The 18544-nt window shown below is 31.6% G+C and overlaps 1 protein-coding gene across 1 annotated transcript in view; it reads left to right on the top strand.

The window, feature by feature from the left end:
• The first annotated feature begins 7644 nt into the window (after positions 1 to 7644).
• The window catches only part of LOC126781210 (dual specificity calcium/calmodulin-dependent 3',5'-cyclic nucleotide phosphodiesterase 1), a 193869-nt gene continuing 182969 nt past the window's right edge, over positions 7645 to 18544 (top strand). The window contains exon 1 of the mRNA XM_050506077.1: positions 7645 to 8046. Within this exon, the coding sequence (XP_050362034.1) occupies positions 7827 to 8046 (220 nt within the window). The 5' untranslated portion in view covers positions 7645 to 7826. The remainder of the gene's footprint in view (positions 8047 to 18544) is intronic.

Here is an 18544-nt window from a genome sequence, read left to right as displayed (position 1 = left end):
ATATATTTTATATAGAGAATAGTTTGTGTGAAACATTCGTGTGGCAAAATTGATTCATCTATAAAGTCTATATTAGTTTATATGCGATTCGTGTACTTTTTAATTACATATCTTTTTATTTCAATGTTAATTTCAACGAATATCTGAAATCTGGCTAACTTTATAAAGTTGTAAGTTTTTGTTTGATGGTTAACTTATTCCAAGTTACGTTATAACTACTAATCCGCTTGATATGGAATTTTCAAACTGCTTAAGTTAATATTTTTAGCTTATATGGTGCATATTTTTTCAGATATAGATTAATATTAACCTCGAATAAAATTTTCTATCCGGGCGCTTTTTAAACCAACGCTGCGAAAACTATAGCATACACGGAAACTTTTATGTATATAAACGAATTGTAGATTTATAAAACGTTTACAAGATAGGGACGCTTTATTCATCTTTTATCGATGTTTTCCTTTAAAAAATTAATTCCTACTTTAATACAATTTTTTCATTACACAGTATTTATCCATAGCGATATAATGAAATATTATTTTTAAACATGACAATTTGTACACAGGCTTCACTTTATAATAAATTAGACAAGTAATAGAAATAATAATGGATAAGAAAATAGGACTTCGGAGAATTATTAATTATATAAATATAATTACGTGACATATATTATATATATGTATATAATATAAATGTTTCTTTGTACAATCTTAAACTAGTTCATAACTTTTTATTATATGATAAAAACCTTTATGTTCCATAAGGGATAAGATAAAGAGCCAAAGACAAATTACTAAATAAATTGAGACTAGGTTCTTAAAATATATTAGGCAGTTTGTTTTGTAATAAATGCTTTATAGCGGGGTTGAAATATATATCAGTGTTAATAATCACATAAACTTATATTTCTCCTTTCAACTATTTTCTGTTTTGGCATTATTCAACTCTTAAGAAATTTCGTAAACATGTTTAAATATTCATCATCATATCATTTAACACTTTCAAAGATTCAATGTAAAAGTTATTTGAATAAGTAAAATTGTTGAAATACTTTATGAGCAAAATTTGAGAGGCCTTCCTTTAAGTCTTCTAATTAAATATATATAAAAATATATTAAATTAAATTCAAACTTAGTACAACATCTAAAAATATATTGAAGCGTAAAAGAGTATATTGAGTAGATATATATGAAAAATACTAATAATTATAATACTAAAAATAATTTAATTGATTGACTACCAATACTTAAGAGTATTGATAGTCATTTAACTGACCTTATTATTATAATAAGTTAGTATTACATCAATGCCTCGTTGGTCAAGCCAGTTTACAAAGTTGCAACCTTTATGTCCTAGGTTTAATACCTGATGATGAGTTGTAATTATAAAAAACTTATTGGGATTTCTTTCAATAAATTCTAGGTAGCCTTAAGTAGCAGTGCGGATGTCTAAAGTTGCTTAAAATGCTTGTCCCCTTGCCTCGAAACCGTCCGATTACCGTGATATTACAAGAGTGAAGGAACAGAGAGTGCACTTGCGTTTGCGCATACATTAGTGCAATATAATATGTCCCGTGTACTTGAGTATATTCGCGATGACTGTTAGGACGATATCATCATTAAATCGATGTTTTAGTATAACTTTTAGTTATACTAAAAACTTTCCTATCTGCACTTAGGAAACAGCGCCTAGAATATGCACGTTGATAGTATGGATATTTATTAATTCAAATAAATCTTTATTGTCGTTTTCTCTTAATCTACCTCATGTGATAAAGTTTTAATTCAGCATCACGATCAATATTACATAATCGTTTTTAAAAAACTAATATTATATACGCGAAAAACTGGGCAGCGTCGCTTGTATTTTAAAAATCAATAGACTTCAATTTGAAAATAGAATTTGTGTAATTGAAAGTTAATGTAACTTTAATGGAAATTAATGATATTTTAATATAGCTTAAATAAATTTAGCATTTTTAGTATTTCATTTGTAATGCGTTTGTAATTAAATTAATGAATATATAAACTGGAATTATCAGGACGTACTGTATTATATTTATATTAAACAGACGGATTATCAATATTCTATTGAATTGTAATTATTTTGTGATGATTAAATGTCATAAAAATGATTATTATTACGATCACGTAAATCTCAACCGAAAATTACGTTCAAATCTGGGAATCGCCACTGAATTTTCACGTGTTTAATTTGTGGAATCGCGAGGAAACTTGCATATTGGGTCGAATGAAAATCTGCCATCTGTGTGGACCAACCCGAATTAAAACAGTGTCATGGAATAAATTCCATATCTTCTCCTCGAAAGGAGAAGAAGCCTGAGTGCAATAGTAGATTATTTATAGACTGTTACTTATGATTACAATTAATAAAAGTACTTTGTTGATAGCAGAAGAATCCTGAATTATCTTAACTATCCTTTACATCACCAAGGCGCTACCTATTTTGGGAACTGAGATATAATATATATATATATATATATATATATATATATATATATATTATATTATCTATCTGTGAGTTTCACTAGCTCACTCATAATTTAAACAGGCTCAGAAAAATATTATGTATTTCTGTGTGGCAGTAGAATATGTGATGAAAAGTTACTTACCCAGATAGGTTTGCACAAAGCCTTACCACAATGTAAAATTTATTCACGAATTCTTTTAGTTTTTTTTACTAATAGTGAGCGATAATTATGTTAAAAATGAAGATGCAAATTCAACCAAATACATGAACGTACATATGGAGAAAAATAAAAAAATATTAAAAATAAGGTGTATTTTTTGTAGTAAGGTGTGTTGTAACATAAGAAATTTTACCCAAATTACCCTGCAATATTATAATTGAATCTGTTGATATCGCAAAAACGGTACAGTACAGTATATTTTCCTATACGAGAATTATTTCATTTTAGAAAATTACAAATATGATATAGAAACGGGTTAATAAGAACATCCCTTTGAAGTGTGGCAATAACAAAAAACATATAATGAATTTTTAAACATTCATAAGCATGAAATATACGAAAATTTGTATTCGTATTTTCATTACGCAAGTTGAAAGACTTTATATTATCACGATCTCAATTAAAAACCACTTTCAGCCTACACAAAACACACGGCTTACGAAAATTCTGCTATTTTTAAACATGTGACATTATAATATTATTTAATAAGAAGGAAGGAAGGAATCACTTTGGTAATTTCCATTGCGTATTTCATTTTCAAATTTCATTAGATGTCAAAGTACACAATGTACGAGAACTGTATCTTATAATTAATACTATGCAAAAATTAAAAAGTTTTGTTAAATTACAACCTGTAAATGTCCCACTGCTGATTTGTGGCTCCCTCTACCTTTTGAGGAGGATGTTTGGAACTCATTCCATCACACGCTGCTCCAATGCGGGTTGGTGAATCATCTCATCTGGCAGAATTTCAGTAAAATTAAATAAATGCAGGTATCCTCGTGATATTTTCCATCACCGTCGAGCACGAGATGAATTATAAGTACAAATTAAGCACGTGAAGATTCAGTTGTGCTTGTTTGGGAATGAACCCGCAATCATCGGGTAAGATTCAATTTGGACCAATACTGTGAATTTTTTTAAATAATATTTGAATTGATTCAAAAATTTTGTACGTTTACGTACTAGTAGTATTTTATACTTTATATGAAGTACTTGCTCAAAATGCGCTATTTCACTTGCGAGCTTATGAAAGGCAGATCAACGAGGCACTTGTAAAGTAGTTCCTAATTGCGCTTCGCATTTTAGCGACATTTAGCATTTACTGGATTTCATTCAGATCCAACATAGTATGAGGCTGTTAAAAATTATACATAATTTGTTTATTTGTAAGTAAGTGAAACAAACAGCATATTTTATATTACATAAAACTTATAAACCTTAAATAACACACATGCCAATACAGTTTCCACAAATAATTAATCTGGAAGTGAACATATATATAAAAGAGATAAAACAGTTAAATTAAATGTATGGTAATTAAAAAAAAAAACTAACAAGTGTAAAAATATATATAAACCAAACCTATATCATGTGAAATATGAAAAAGGAAAAAAAAAAAAGTTAATAACAAATCTTAATCTAATTATTTTTAAGTATCGAGTTAAACTTACCGAGACCGCCGCTGAACAAGTCTATGTGGTTATATTTATCGTTATAGTTGCTACACGATCTTACTATAAAACTATTTTTGTAATAATTTGTTTGATGATTTGGAGTTGCGAAAGTGGCTTTGTACCGAGCACTTAAGCGAGGACAGTTAAATAATATTTTATTTAGGAGATAAGGCGAATCTATAAGGCTGTTAATAATTTTAAATAGAAACAATTGGTCTCTATGTTCTCGTCTAGTTTTCAAGGACAGTAAAGTAGGCAAATCGTGACCAAATTTATATTTTAATTTTTTAATAAATTTATTTTGAATTGTTTCGATTGCTTGAATATACTTAGCATAACATGGATTCCATACAGTCGATGCATATTCCAAGTGTGACCGAACGTAAGCATTATAAAGTATAATGTGTGTATTAGGGTTCCTAAAGTCAGTACCTTGCCTTGAGATGAAGCCCAACATTTGGTAAGATTTTAAAGTAATTTTTTCAATATGCTTATCGAACACGAGTTGGCTATCAAGGTGTACACCAAGATCCCGTACCTCAGTTACCCTTCGTAATAAAACATATAAAGTTATTTTTCTTAGTGATTAGTACAAAAATGCTTTAAAATTGAAATACATTTGAGTAATTATGTCAAACTTTTATTATAACTATTTTCATAAATTTGGATAAGCGTTATATTTATTAAGCTTATTATTTATGGACCTAAGGTTATCTTTATTACTCTTTTGAAATTATTTTCTATTAGTAATTTTAAATTTAGAATGTTCTAGGTTATCATCATAAAGCAATAATATTTTTACGAGTTTTGCAACTTGAAGGGTTTTTGACAAGTGTTTTACTACGCCGTAATCTTAAACGTATAACTACTAGAGTTCGGAAAGTCTCGATATTTTCAAAGCATCCTAGAGTCACAGTCCCGAGTTATTTCGAGACTTTTCCAAAAACTATTTATGGTTAATTGTTTTCAAAATAAACATTTTACTAAAACATAATCAAAATTTATTGAACATAAAATAAAATTCCAACATTTTAAATATTAACTAAGAGCATACTATATAAGAACGTATATCATATTTGTAGGCATCAGTGATAAAATAAGATTTTAAATCTTCTTTAAATAACATTATCGTACGATTTTGACAAGTATGCAGGCCGGGAACACTAGACACGAGAAGACTCGAAATCTAAATCTTAATAATACAGAAGGAAATTATATGTACTCAAAAATTCTAGAAAAACATTATGCCATAACATAAATTTTTTATTAAGTCTAATTTTTTTTTTATATTATATTTATTTGATGATCTGATAAAGAAAAAATTCAATATTTTTGTACAAAGACGAAAGATATCTAACATTTCAGCACCTAATTCTCATGTACGACTAAATATTATTCTATTTATTTTCTCAAAGTTGATGTGAAAACTTCACTAATGGTCTTTTCGTTTGAATCTCTTTTGATAGATCGAATTTAAATAAGTGTTCTTAGAAAATTACAAACTTTTTTGTTGTAATAATACAATAGAATGTTGAATTTAAAGGCGTATGTATTATACATATATTGCACATTGTAATATGATTTTAACGAAACAAAAACAAAATAGATAGTTTTATGTATAATTTGTTTGTGCTCTTTAAAGTTAAAGATATAAGAAATATGTTAGTAGCGAATGATATGTAGCGATACTTTATAAAAATTAAATAAAAATTGGGTAATATAATGTTCATTTTAAAAACGACTTTTAAGATTTTAAAAAATATACTTACTACTTTAGATAACGAGCACTCGGAAGGAAAAACGTTACAAAAAGCTTTCACTTTAAACCTTTCCAATTAATTCGCAGTGACAAAGGTTTCAAGGTGAGAACAATGACATTGAAGAGAACGGAAAAATCCGTCTTCGTTTTTAAAACGATTGCTAGGCTCCTCGGGGATTTTGAATTTGGAACTTAAAGAGTGGCCAGTTTTAATCAGGAGCTACCTGTAGCGGCTAAAACATGTGCCTTAGATAGTCAGTCAGTTGCGCGCAGCCTTCCACGCGGTACGGTCGCGTGGTAGCGTCATGCCGCCCTGAACAGCGTCGAACGCACCCGTCCGATTGTGTCTAGTGCGGCATGTAAGAAAGAGCAGTTATTTCAATAATTACTTGGCGTATATAGTTCTTCAGTTGAACTTGCAAATATTTTCGTAAAAAGTTTAGACCATCGGACAAGTTTTGTTACAAATTTCTATATTGTGGTACTAGGCGTACGGGACCACCTGTTGTTCGCGATTTGGAATAGTCCAACGAACAACGTCAGAATCTGTTTACAAATGGGGGGCGCCCCCACCCCCAGTGACATGACGCAACCGTTTATGGAGCGCCCCACACGTTACTATGGCGGAAAACATCAAGCGTGAAAATAGATTTCCGTATTTTCAAATTTTTTTTTTATTTCTTTTTTCCGATTTTTTGTAAAATTTTTAGATATTTTAAAATATCCAACTATTAAAAAAGATATTTACTAAATAAACTCAAATGAAATTATTTTCCTACCTATTTAAAGGCTTCTTCGAATAAAGCAGCAAAATAGCGGACGAGTGCCGCCAGCCTTTGTAAACTAGAACTATAAAGACTTTCTTGTGTTCAAATTTTCGTTATAACTCATATAATGATCCAAAGATACATAACAACCGTGAGTTGGCGCGTATAAAAGCCTTCCACTGTACCTTAAGTTAAATACGTAGCTATTATTTGAATGGCCGTAGTTATATCAATAGCTTATATATTTCATAAAATAAAAATATAGAATCCAACTACAATACAGTGTACAATTTCCATTGAAGCGCCATAAGATCATTATAGAAACAATTAAATTAACGACCTCACGCTATACTACGAGTACAAGCTTTTCTGACTTTGTTTTATAATAATAAGAAAACAGCAAAATACAAGAAATTTAATTTCAGAATGCACCCTTAAATTTGTATAAGAATTTCATTATCTACTAAGGCATATCGTTAAAAATTCACATAAACTCATTCTTGGGTTCGCATTCGTTTTCATAATTATATCGTGTTATTTTGATTGTATATAAATAAAAGATATCGATTGATATACACGCGCGTGCCTCTATTATCTTAATTGCATGTTTAGTTTAATCTACACACTATGAATGTTGCACAATCAGATTAGGATTATAATTTATAGCAACTGACAATCTAATTAATTAATCTTTACACTGATTTCAAAACGAATCTCTTTACAAACCAATAGGAAACCGTTATAATAATTTGATGATACTCATATTAACTATCTAATGATATTTGTTTATTATTGTTAAGTCTATTTGAACGCTCTATTTTAAACGCATAATTACACATTTATAAAGGCGGTCCCGTCATCTACAGCAACATTTATTAGAAAAATATAACGGTTATTATATAAGTCGGTCTGTATTAATGTGTTCTAGTAAAATCATCATAAACCGCCACATCTGTGAACAAATAAAAACGTTTCTATGAACATTGTTTATGACGCGCTGCGACATATCAAAACTATAATTGAAGTGAAACGGCAGTTGAAGTGATTAATTTTGTGAACAAATTTCCTTTGAGGATTCAGTGTAAAGAACGAAAGTACTGTTTATTTGTGAACTGGAGGTAGCGTATAATGTGATGATGCGACGTGGCAAGGCTTTGTTGGAGGGTAGTAGGCAGGGCTCCGTGGACGGAAACAGTAACGTGGCTAACGATAAAGAGCTGGTGCACAAGTGTCACAGCGACCCTGGAGGCGGTAGAGCCCTGGGTGCAGCTCCAAGGACGCACAGACATCGATCGGTATCGGGCGCGTTGAGGAAATGCGTTCTAACGCTGGACGGTTACTCATATGTCATAGGTACGTTTTTAATTTCATTATTATCGCCTTTAAGTATAAATGTTCTTTAGGGATTATTTGTTAATCAATGTGTCTTCTTCTTACGAATGTCAAACCGTTGATGACTAAAAGAGAGATATCTATGTTGATAAGTACGGTCATTAGTGCCTTAATCATTTATTATATTTATTTTCCATTTCTATTGGGTATTACGTATTAGTTCTAAGCGGAATGTTTTGAATATTTATGATTATATTTAATGTGACGGCGAGCGTGCGCTTATGAGTCGTAATAATGTTTTGCTATCTACTTTGTTTCATTATTACATTCGTTATATTTAATATATTAAATACAACAATCTGGTAACTTTGAATTTAATTTATTACATTATAAAATAATGATAACTAGCTGCACCGTATGTTTGCGCCCGCGTAACGATATTCGTCTATAACTTTTTTTTTTTACATTATTCACACACGGCCAAGCACATCCCAAAATAAGCAAGCAGAGCTTGTACTATGGAAACCAGACTTTATTTTGTAAATACATACTTATATAAATAATTACACTCAGACTCAGGGCAAACAGACATGTTTATGCACACAAATACCTGTCCTGGGTGGGAATCGAACCCACAACCTTCGTAGTGAAAGACTAGTATCTACTAACCACGCCAACCGGCCCGTGTCTCAATTAATAGGCTATCCAACTCAAAAGTATATTTTCAAATTAGCTTATTAGCTTGTTGTAATAAAAAAACTCTTCTGTTTTATATATAAGCATAGATTTAGAAAACAATAGCTAAATATCTGTATACATTGTTTATATTTCCTTATTCAATTTCTTTGGGGTCAGCATAGTGCGCTTCTAACACTGCATGAAACTGTATTTGGAGTACTATTACGGCCGGCCGCCTGGCTGACGCCAACTCTTCCTTTACTGGTGGGTTATTTTCCCACCACCATATGGATTAAGACGGTTAAATATTCGATTGGTTGATAGATAACAATAAAAAACCCTTAGTCATCTCTTACGATTTTTATCTGTTCAGCTGAAGTGGTTATGCACAACAAATATATACCAAAGACCAACAAATATTTATTGATAATTTCAAAGTAAAATAACAAAATGTTAAAAGTCAAATGTTAGATATAAAAATTTCTTAGCGACCCAGAAAAGTTATAGATAAACCACGAAAATTAATCGAAGTTTGCGAGAACGGTTCTCTTTATCATACTGTGATAAGTATCGTTAAATTCGTACGTGAGTCCATTTACTACAAAAATAAGGCTCAATTGAATCCAATTGTCGGTGCGTAGATATTGCTTTAGTATGCTAGGGATGAAGTCAACTTCGCTAGTCGGAAGCAACTAAGTACAAAAACAAAATAATTTTTCTTTCAGAAATTATTTGTAAAATATAGATAAAAATATATTTTTATCATGATTATGTAATTAGCGATCTTTATATTTATCTACATCTTTTTGATTCCTTTCTATATTTGATAAGCTTAAAAAGTTTTAAGGAGTACGTATAAAATATTTAATATATATATAATTGTTAAAAGATTTTTGAGAATTCGAGATGTCACTTTCGAGGGCGTTGTTGAACTAAATAAAGCTCTAAATGAAATGCGCATGAAAGCATTATTAAATGAAATTTAGATATTATAGTGATAAAAAAAATTAAAAAGATTTTTTTTTAAGTAGTGCAATGAAAATTGTACGAAGTATTGTTTATCATAGCATCGACTGCCTGTAATGTAATGTAAGCCGCAGACCTGGAGATCCTAAATTCAAATCCCAATTCGGGCCAATAAACTGGTGGTAGGGCTTTGTGCAAGCTCGTCTGGGTAGGTACCACCCACTCATCAGATATTCTACCGCAAAACAGCAATACTTGATATTGTTGTGTTCCGGTTTGAAGGGTGAGTGAGCCAGTGTAATTACAGGCACAAGGGACATAAAATCTTAGTTCCCAAGGTTGGTGGCGCATTGGCTATAAGCGATGGTTGACATTTCTTACAATGCCAATGTCTAAGAGCGTTTGGTGACCACTTACCATCAGGTGGCCCATATGCTCGTCCACCTTCCTATTCTATAAAAAAAAAAAACTGTTATTGGGTTTTTCTGTCGGGAAATTCTCAGCCCAGAGTCTGGAAGTTGGAAGTGGGTACACGCCCGTACCTTGGGAAGTACGTAAGGACGTTGGTTCTGCACCTGAACTCTTTCCGGTCATGTTGGATTGCCGGCCCATCGAATTCTGAGATTTAGGGAATAGAGAGTGCACCTGTGTTTGGGCACACACTTGTGCACTATATTTCTTCGCAGTTGGCTAATCTCTCTTGAGATTGGCCGCCGTAGCCAATATCGGTCTGGAAGACATTATTATTATTTTTATTATCATAGTATATTTATTAAAAGGAGAAAAAGCTAAAAAGGTTCTCCAAGATAAAATAATAAACTGCTATACTGTTTTTATTGTGTTCTTGTGAATATTGTCTTGTGTTTCATATATTTTAATTTCAACGATTACCCTCATGGCGGTTTAATTTTTGGTTAATTTAGCTATTCATAAATAAATAAAAAACTTAAATATTTTTCTTGTACAGATGTTTTATTTTTGATTATTGCTGGTAATTTAGAAAAGTGTATGAGTTCATTTCCCTCTGTGGCGCTACGCTGGTGATACAAAGCAAAATCGGCATGCTGGGGATTGACGATCGACGACCTTAATCCTAGAAATTACATCGAGGTATAAAAACATAACATATAAAAACAGCTTCATGGAAAGTCGGAGTTCTGAACAAGGTGCGGCGTTTTTTCACGCCTCAACAACACTGTGCCTGTTATACAAAACACAAGTACGGTCTTGCGTTGATTATTGCTCACACCTTTGGGTTGGCTCCACTAAGTACCTACTGGAGGTCTTGGATCGGTTGCAGCGACGTGCAGTTCGGATTATTGGCGACGTAAACACCCTCGAGCCTTTACAATTCCGTCGAGAGATAGCAACACTGAGCACTTTCTATCGACTGTATCACAGCGAGTACTCTGAGGAATTATTCTCTCTAATTCCTGCTTCCCCTTCCTTCGCAAGTCTACGCGTGCTGGATCTCGATGTCACCACCTAACTGTGACATCAATTCCATCGCGTACAGAGAAATTTGGCAACTCCTTTCTTTGTCGCAATTCCAAAAAATGGAATTCTTTATCAGATTACATGTTCCCCTCCTCTTACAACCCGGGTTCCTTCAAACGAGGCGTGAAGAGGCATCCTGCGGGCCGGCAAGGCGAGGGCGGCTAGTGCAGAACATTCTTCCCGACTGTACTGGCCGTCATCGCGTTTGGACTCTACTACCACTTACCATCAGGTAAACTAGTCCTTCCCGGCGAATATAAAAACAAAAGAAGATTTTATAATTAATTTTTAATTTCTGTTTAATTAATTCCAATTAAATTGTTTACCAAAAACAAAGCTAATTCTGCGAATTACGAGAGAACGAGATAAGAAATTCTTAATTGTTTTTTTAGGAAACTCTCAGAGCTCGGACGAGTTCAACCTAATTATAAGAGCCCGGAGTTTTAAGAAAAAAGGTAGACTAGAACTCAGTAATAATCCCGTTACATTAAAATGTAAATAAAATTGCTATTTCAATTAAAAACTAATTTAATTTTTTTTATTAGTCTGTCTAGCTTGTTTTCTGAATTAGCTTGGGAATGTTTTACATTTTTTATTTATTTATTTATTTAGTGTACAGGAAACAAACAGTGAAATAATTACAATAAAATAAAAAATATAAAACAATTCATAAACCAAAACAGTTTCCATTTATAAATTAATCATAAGTAATTACAAAACAAGACATTTTTTATATTTAATAGGTGCATGAAATTATATAATTCATTTATATAATTTAATTTAATATAAATTTAATTTTTAAATCAAGAAAACATAATTTAATAATAAATAATCAATTTATAATTAATTAATTAAAAATGCATGAGTAAATTAAGGCTCTTGAGAGTATAATATTTCTTTTACTTGCAGTTTGAATTTTTTAAGGGAGAGATGAAATATATCACATTCAATAAATGTTTTATTGTACTGTTTAGATGATCTATTAATAAATGCATTTGCTGCGTATTTAGTCTTTGTCAATGGAAAATCAAAAATAGATTTATTGCGACTACCAGGGCGAGGACACTTGATATTTATTTTAGAAAGGAGATAAGGGGAATCAAATATGTTGTGGATCAATTTATATAAAAACACCATATCACGTTCAAGTCGTCTCTGTTCAGTTGTCGGTATCTTTTCTATTTGATTCAAATTATTTATAGACGAAAATTTTAAATATTTTAAAAACTTTTCCTGAATATTTTCGATGAATTCTATATATTTACTATACCGTGGATTCCAGACAGTGCAAGCGTATTCTAGAATAGGTCTCACAAATGATTTATATAAAAGAGCAAAAGTTGAAACACGCTTAAACTCTCTGGAAATCCTCAGCACAAATCCTAGCATACGAAACGCTTTAGAAGTTATGGAATTTATGTGTTCATCGAAAAGAAGTTTAGAATCGAGTGTTATTCCAAGATCTTTGACCACTGATACACGTTTTATATCATCTTCCTTAAATCGGTAGTTGTAAATGATCACTTTTCTTTTTCTGGTATATGTTATACAATTACATTTCTTTATATTCAAAAACAGCGAATTGGTAGTACAATAATCGCTAAGTAAGTTCAAATCTTTTTGCAGACTAATACAATCATCAACACTCTTAATAATTTTATAAGTTTTTGTATCATCAGCATATAATAGAAATTTAGAAGATGCAAATACCGAAACAACATCATTTATATATATATTAAAAAACAGTGGTCCAAGATGTGAGCCTTGAGGGACTCCAGATGGAACTGGTAGAAAAGATGAGCAATATCCTTTCACAGTAACGGCTTGACTTCTATTCAATAAATATGACTTGATCCATCTAAGGAGGTCACCATGTACACCGATGAACTCCATTTTTGCTATTAAGATAGAATGAGAGATTTTGTCAAACGCTTTGGAGTAATCGGTGCACACAACGTCCACCTGATATCCTTTGTCCATTGCAGTCAAAACATAGTCAGTGAATTCACACAAATTAGTTTCAGTTGATTTCTTGTTAATAAATCCATGCTGCTGGTCAATAATTATGGGACGTATGCTTGGAAAGATTTTGTCATAAATTATACGTTCAAAAAGTTTTGGAATTGAACTTAATTTCGAAATAGGACGATAATTTTTGATATCATGTCTATCTCCATTTTTAAAAATAGGCACAACATAAGACTGTTTCCAAATTGAAGGCATAGTACATGTATGAAGGGAAATACAAAACAATAAATGTAAAGGAATAGATATAGTCATATAGCATTTACTTAGAAAAAGAGGTGGTATACCGTCGGGTCCGCTACCTTTTTTAATATATAAGGTTTTCAAATACTTACGAACATCAGCAAGTGAAATATCAACAGATGACAAATTAATTGTATTAGCATATCCACTATTATTTTGACTGTTACAGGAAAAATTGTTAAGATGTGTACTATGTTCAAAGGATGTATAGAAATATTCATTAAATAGATTGCTTATTTGCTGACCGTCACTTGTTGAGATATCGTTATAATATAGCCGCTCAGGTATGTCATTTGTATTCTGTTTGGTCTTGACAAATGTCCAAAAACACTTAGAGTTTCTCAAAATATTATTTTCCGCAAAATCAAGATAGTTATCGTAGCATGTCTTTTCAACCCTTTTTTGTCTATCACGAAGTAATTTAAAAGTACTGTAATCACTGTAATTATCATACATTTTCCATTTTTTGTGATATTTTAGTTTTTCTTTAATAATTTTAATAAGTGCAGGAGAATACCACGCTGGATACTTACTAAGATCAACAACCACTTTAGAAGGAATATTCTTTGTAATTATATCATTGATTATGTAATAGAATTTCTCAACGGATGTGTCAATATCATAGTAATCAGAAATAACCGACCAATCAATGTTAGCCAATAATTCATTAATTAATTTATAGTCAGCTTTATGAAAAAGTTTAACAATACGAGGAGGGCTAAGAAAGCTACTAATGTTAATATCTATTAACATAATATCCAACGTGGGATGGTGTAAATCTTCCTTTACTAAAGGTGTTTCACAGCGCATAACCCTACAATTTGAGTTACTGAAGACAAGGTCTAATTGGCGATTATTGATGTTTGAGACTAAGTTATATTGGGAAAAGTTATTTAAGGACATGAAGGAAGACATTGCATTGACCATTGAGTTTCCAATATTCTCACAGAGCTCAGCGGATGTGGACGAAGGAGACCAAATAGCACTGGGAACATTAAAATCACCAACTATTAAAAATATATCTTTCGGATTCAATATCACTAATTCAGAGATACGTTCATAAAAGTTCAACTGATCTTGAAATTGTGAACCCGACTGAGGAAAATAACAACAAAAAAATCTACAATTAACGGGCTTACCTTTTGTCCTTAAAGCTACGCATAATGAAAAAACGTCACAGGAAACAATATCGTTTGACGGCAAAAAGACAGGGTCTTTAACAACGAGTCCGTTACGCACCGCAATCAGGACACCGCCTCCCATTTTATCGTTACGTTCATTGTAGTTACGATCACATCTATAGACCGAGTAGCGACTATCAAAAATTTCTGAATCAAAAATTCCAGGTAATAACCACGTTTCAGTTAGACAAATTACGTCATGTTCACAATTTAATATATTCGAAAAAAACTCAGAAGTTTTTGTTCTAAGACCTCGCACGTTTTGGTACAAAATCGCTATTTTGGATACCATTGCGAAATAAGTAATTTATAAATCATATAAGACTTAAGAATTATACTAAATACATTTAAACTGACCATTTCATCTAAATTCATTATAATAATTCTCCTTTCTAAAATTATACAAATAGAATAAACCTTAAACAGATTTAGCAGTTTCATCTCTCTCTCAAAGCCTAATAAAATTACAATCAAATAGAAAAGCCAACATAATTTTAGTAAATTTATAAAGAAGCCACCAAACGTACTTATATATAATATGTTGGATAAATTAATTGCGCGTATTACAATTTTTTTAAATCACATTCGTTAAGTATATGAATAACTGGGCTAGTGTCAGTTTTTCTAGCCATAATAGAACAGTTTTTTACCCAAATATACGTATATTTTTTATCGCGAGCTATTTCTTTTGTTTTACGAAGAAGCGCCTTATTAGCACTTGTTAGATGATCGTTAAAGTAAACACGTTTAGTATTTCCCACGTAGCCAAGGTCGCAAGCCCTGATATTCTTCTTTGCTCGTAATCTAGCAAGGAAATCATCCTTCTTCCATCTAGACAAAAATCGAATAATTACGGGTCTTGGTTTTTTAGAATCATTGTTTTTAGGGGCCACGCGGGTTATAAAATCGATGTCCGAATGACTGTAAGCTGAGTGATCCACCAGTTCCGATAACTTATTCATTGTTGTCATTAAATTTTCGTTTTTGGATTCGGGAAGGCCAATAATCTCAACATTAGAACGCCTGGACCATTGTTCCTTATTATTAATTTCATTTTGGAGGTTTATCATAGATAATTGGCAGTTTTTTACATCGGAATATAATGCATCACACTTTTTTATCCCATTCTCGGCTGTTTCTAGTCTCTTAAGAATCGCATCATGAGTATCACTTAAAAATTTCACAGAGTTTTGGAGTGACAAAATTTCCTTTTTAACATCCTCAAGGATATTTTGAAATCCAGAAAAAGCCTCTTTAAACTCAGATTTAATAATATTTCGAATTTCATCTCTTGATATTTGTAGCGCAGTGAGATTTACCTTATGTGTATTTTTTTCAGAAGACGTACTCTTATCAGTTTTTTGCTTGGACCGCTTTGTGACATTGCGAATTGGGGTATCAGATTTGTTGTCCCGAGAATTATTTGAGGTACACGATGAACACCGCCAGGAGAGTCTAAGATCATCGTCCGGTTTTAGTTCTTGATCTTTTAGCTGTAGCATACAAGCTACATGGAATTCCCTATCGCAAGATGTACATACAATAGGATCTTCAGCATCTTTTATTGATTTGCTACAGCAGGCGAACTCCATATTATTACTTCGTAACCAAAAAAAAAAAAAAAAGTAACGATGCGCACAAGTGAGATTTGAACCTGTATCGACTGCGTATGCGGTGCGTTCGAAACCTCTGTTCCAACAACTGTTTAAGTTGATCGGGCAAAAATAGTTATCAGTTTTGTACGTTGTTTATGTGTGGTCAATGACCTATCGGTTGCGGTATGTTTTTTCAATATGAAGCTCATTAACGTCTTGACGCACGAAGTAGATCACGATGCACTTGTCCAACGTTAAACATATGTAAATCACTTTTATATTTGCAAAGTTATTGTTGAAAACTATTATATTTTGGCACTGAAATTGTTATAAGTTTACTTATTCTTTTAAACGAAGATATACTACGTATTTAGATCTTAATTTTCGAGAAAACTGTTAGCAAAATCACTGATTTTTACAACAATATTAAAGCACCAATAGTCAATACGTCTTGTCACTATGTAACAAACAGTGCAACATTTTTCAGTTTTTGTATATAATGTATATATATTTTTTATATCTTCACTTCAATCTGCAATGCTTTTCTGTTGGAACTTGCTTCGGATCACGCTCGTTAAATGGTGATAACCAAATTGATTTCCTATTTTGATTTAACCAATACCTCCATATTGGTTAAATTATTAAAAAGTATATAAGTATATAAAATCAGAAATGAGATTATCCGGAAAAGAACCGGAGTCACCAACATAGCTTGCAAAATTAGAAGGCTGAAGTGGCAGTGGGCTGGTCACGTATGTCGTAGGACCGATGGCCTTTGGAGCAGACGAGTCCTAGAGTGGAGACCGCCAATCGGCAAGCGCAGCGTTGGGTGCCCTCCAGCCAGGTGGACCGATGACCTTAAGAAGGTGGCGGGCACCAACTGGATGCGGAAGGCGGAGGACAGGGAGCTTTGGCGCACCTTAGGAGAGGCCTATGTTCAGCAGTGAACAATGATTAGCTGTTATTGATGATGATGATATAAGTTATGCCGTAAAAAATGGTTGTTTACGATATTTGATTAGAAAAAAAACACATCTAGCGATGCGTAATAACTATGGGATCAATACAGTAATAATGACGAAGTTGATATTATTGATTTTGTCATGTCATGTCATGTCACATATTTTGATAAGGATTTAAATTAGGAATGACAGAATATTTAAAGTCAACGGAACTAAAAAATATGAAATATATTTTACGTGATGTGTTTATTATTTCATAAACATGTTCCGCGTTGGTTACATGAATAAGTTCTTTATAATCGTATGTACATTACAATTTAGTGAGCAAGTATGAAATAATTATGGAATTTTTTCGCTCATTTCATTTCGTCATAGACCTAATAATTATCTTTTATTCGATATGTACTTCGTTTGTCTAAATTATAGATGCAAAATTTTCATTTGAAACTGTATATCACTTTATTTATGTAAATAAGTTGTTTGTGCTTTTATTTCTGACTCGAATAGTTGTGAAAATGAATTTAAATTTGGAATGTTTCATTTTTTTATACAAAATAAAAGATTTCTCACTTTGGATTTCGTGCTGATTTTTATTATGTTTTCAGTTGAAAAAATTTTTTATGAATCTTAAATAATCTTTACTAACAATAGCTCTCTTATTACAATGCACCATTTTAATGCTTACAGCTGGTTTGAGTTCAATATATTATTTCATCAAATTTTATTTATAAAAAAGGTATAATATATAAATGCCGTATTAATAGGCAAAGGAAACTTCTCCTTTCTAAAAAAGATTTGAAGCTTATAATCACATGCTGGTTCATTGCCAGTTAGTGTATATATGACACATGGTGCAGAATTTAATCAGACTTTTCATCACGATGTTGTCCTACACTCCCGAAGCACACTAAATCTCAGCGGTACTTGCTCGGAATTAAACACGTGATCTTTTAATATAGATAAATATTCTATGCACTGGGATGTCCCAGTGGAAAATACGTTTATTTAAGCCTAAATTAAAAACAAACAACAATTATTGACAGATATTACTGGTCTTTATATTTCAGAAAAGATTTAAACATTTTATAAACATAACAACATAACAACATTAGATTTATATAAATGTTTATTTATTTATTATTTAAAAGTACAAAGATTTTTTATACTTAATAAAAATGGTAGCGCAAAGATTGTGGCATACAAAGGAAGATAAGCCTTTACGTGGTTCTATTTGGTTTTCTTTTGTAAGTTCAATAAGATTTTCAGACAGTGCTTGGATTATTATTGTTAAAAGCCTATTGCCGAATTAGACTTTTTCTAACAAAGTCTTTTTACGTATTAAAATAGAAAAAAAAAGACTGATAAGGTAAAT

Source organism: Nymphalis io, chromosome 3 (genome assembly GCF_905147045.1).
Source record: "Nymphalis io chromosome 3, ilAglIoxx1.1, whole genome shotgun sequence".
Classification (NCBI taxonomy): Eukaryota; Metazoa; Arthropoda; class Insecta; order Lepidoptera; family Nymphalidae; genus Nymphalis; species Nymphalis io.
Note: the sequence above shows the minus strand (reverse complement) of the source record. Positions and strands in the feature narration are given on the sequence as shown.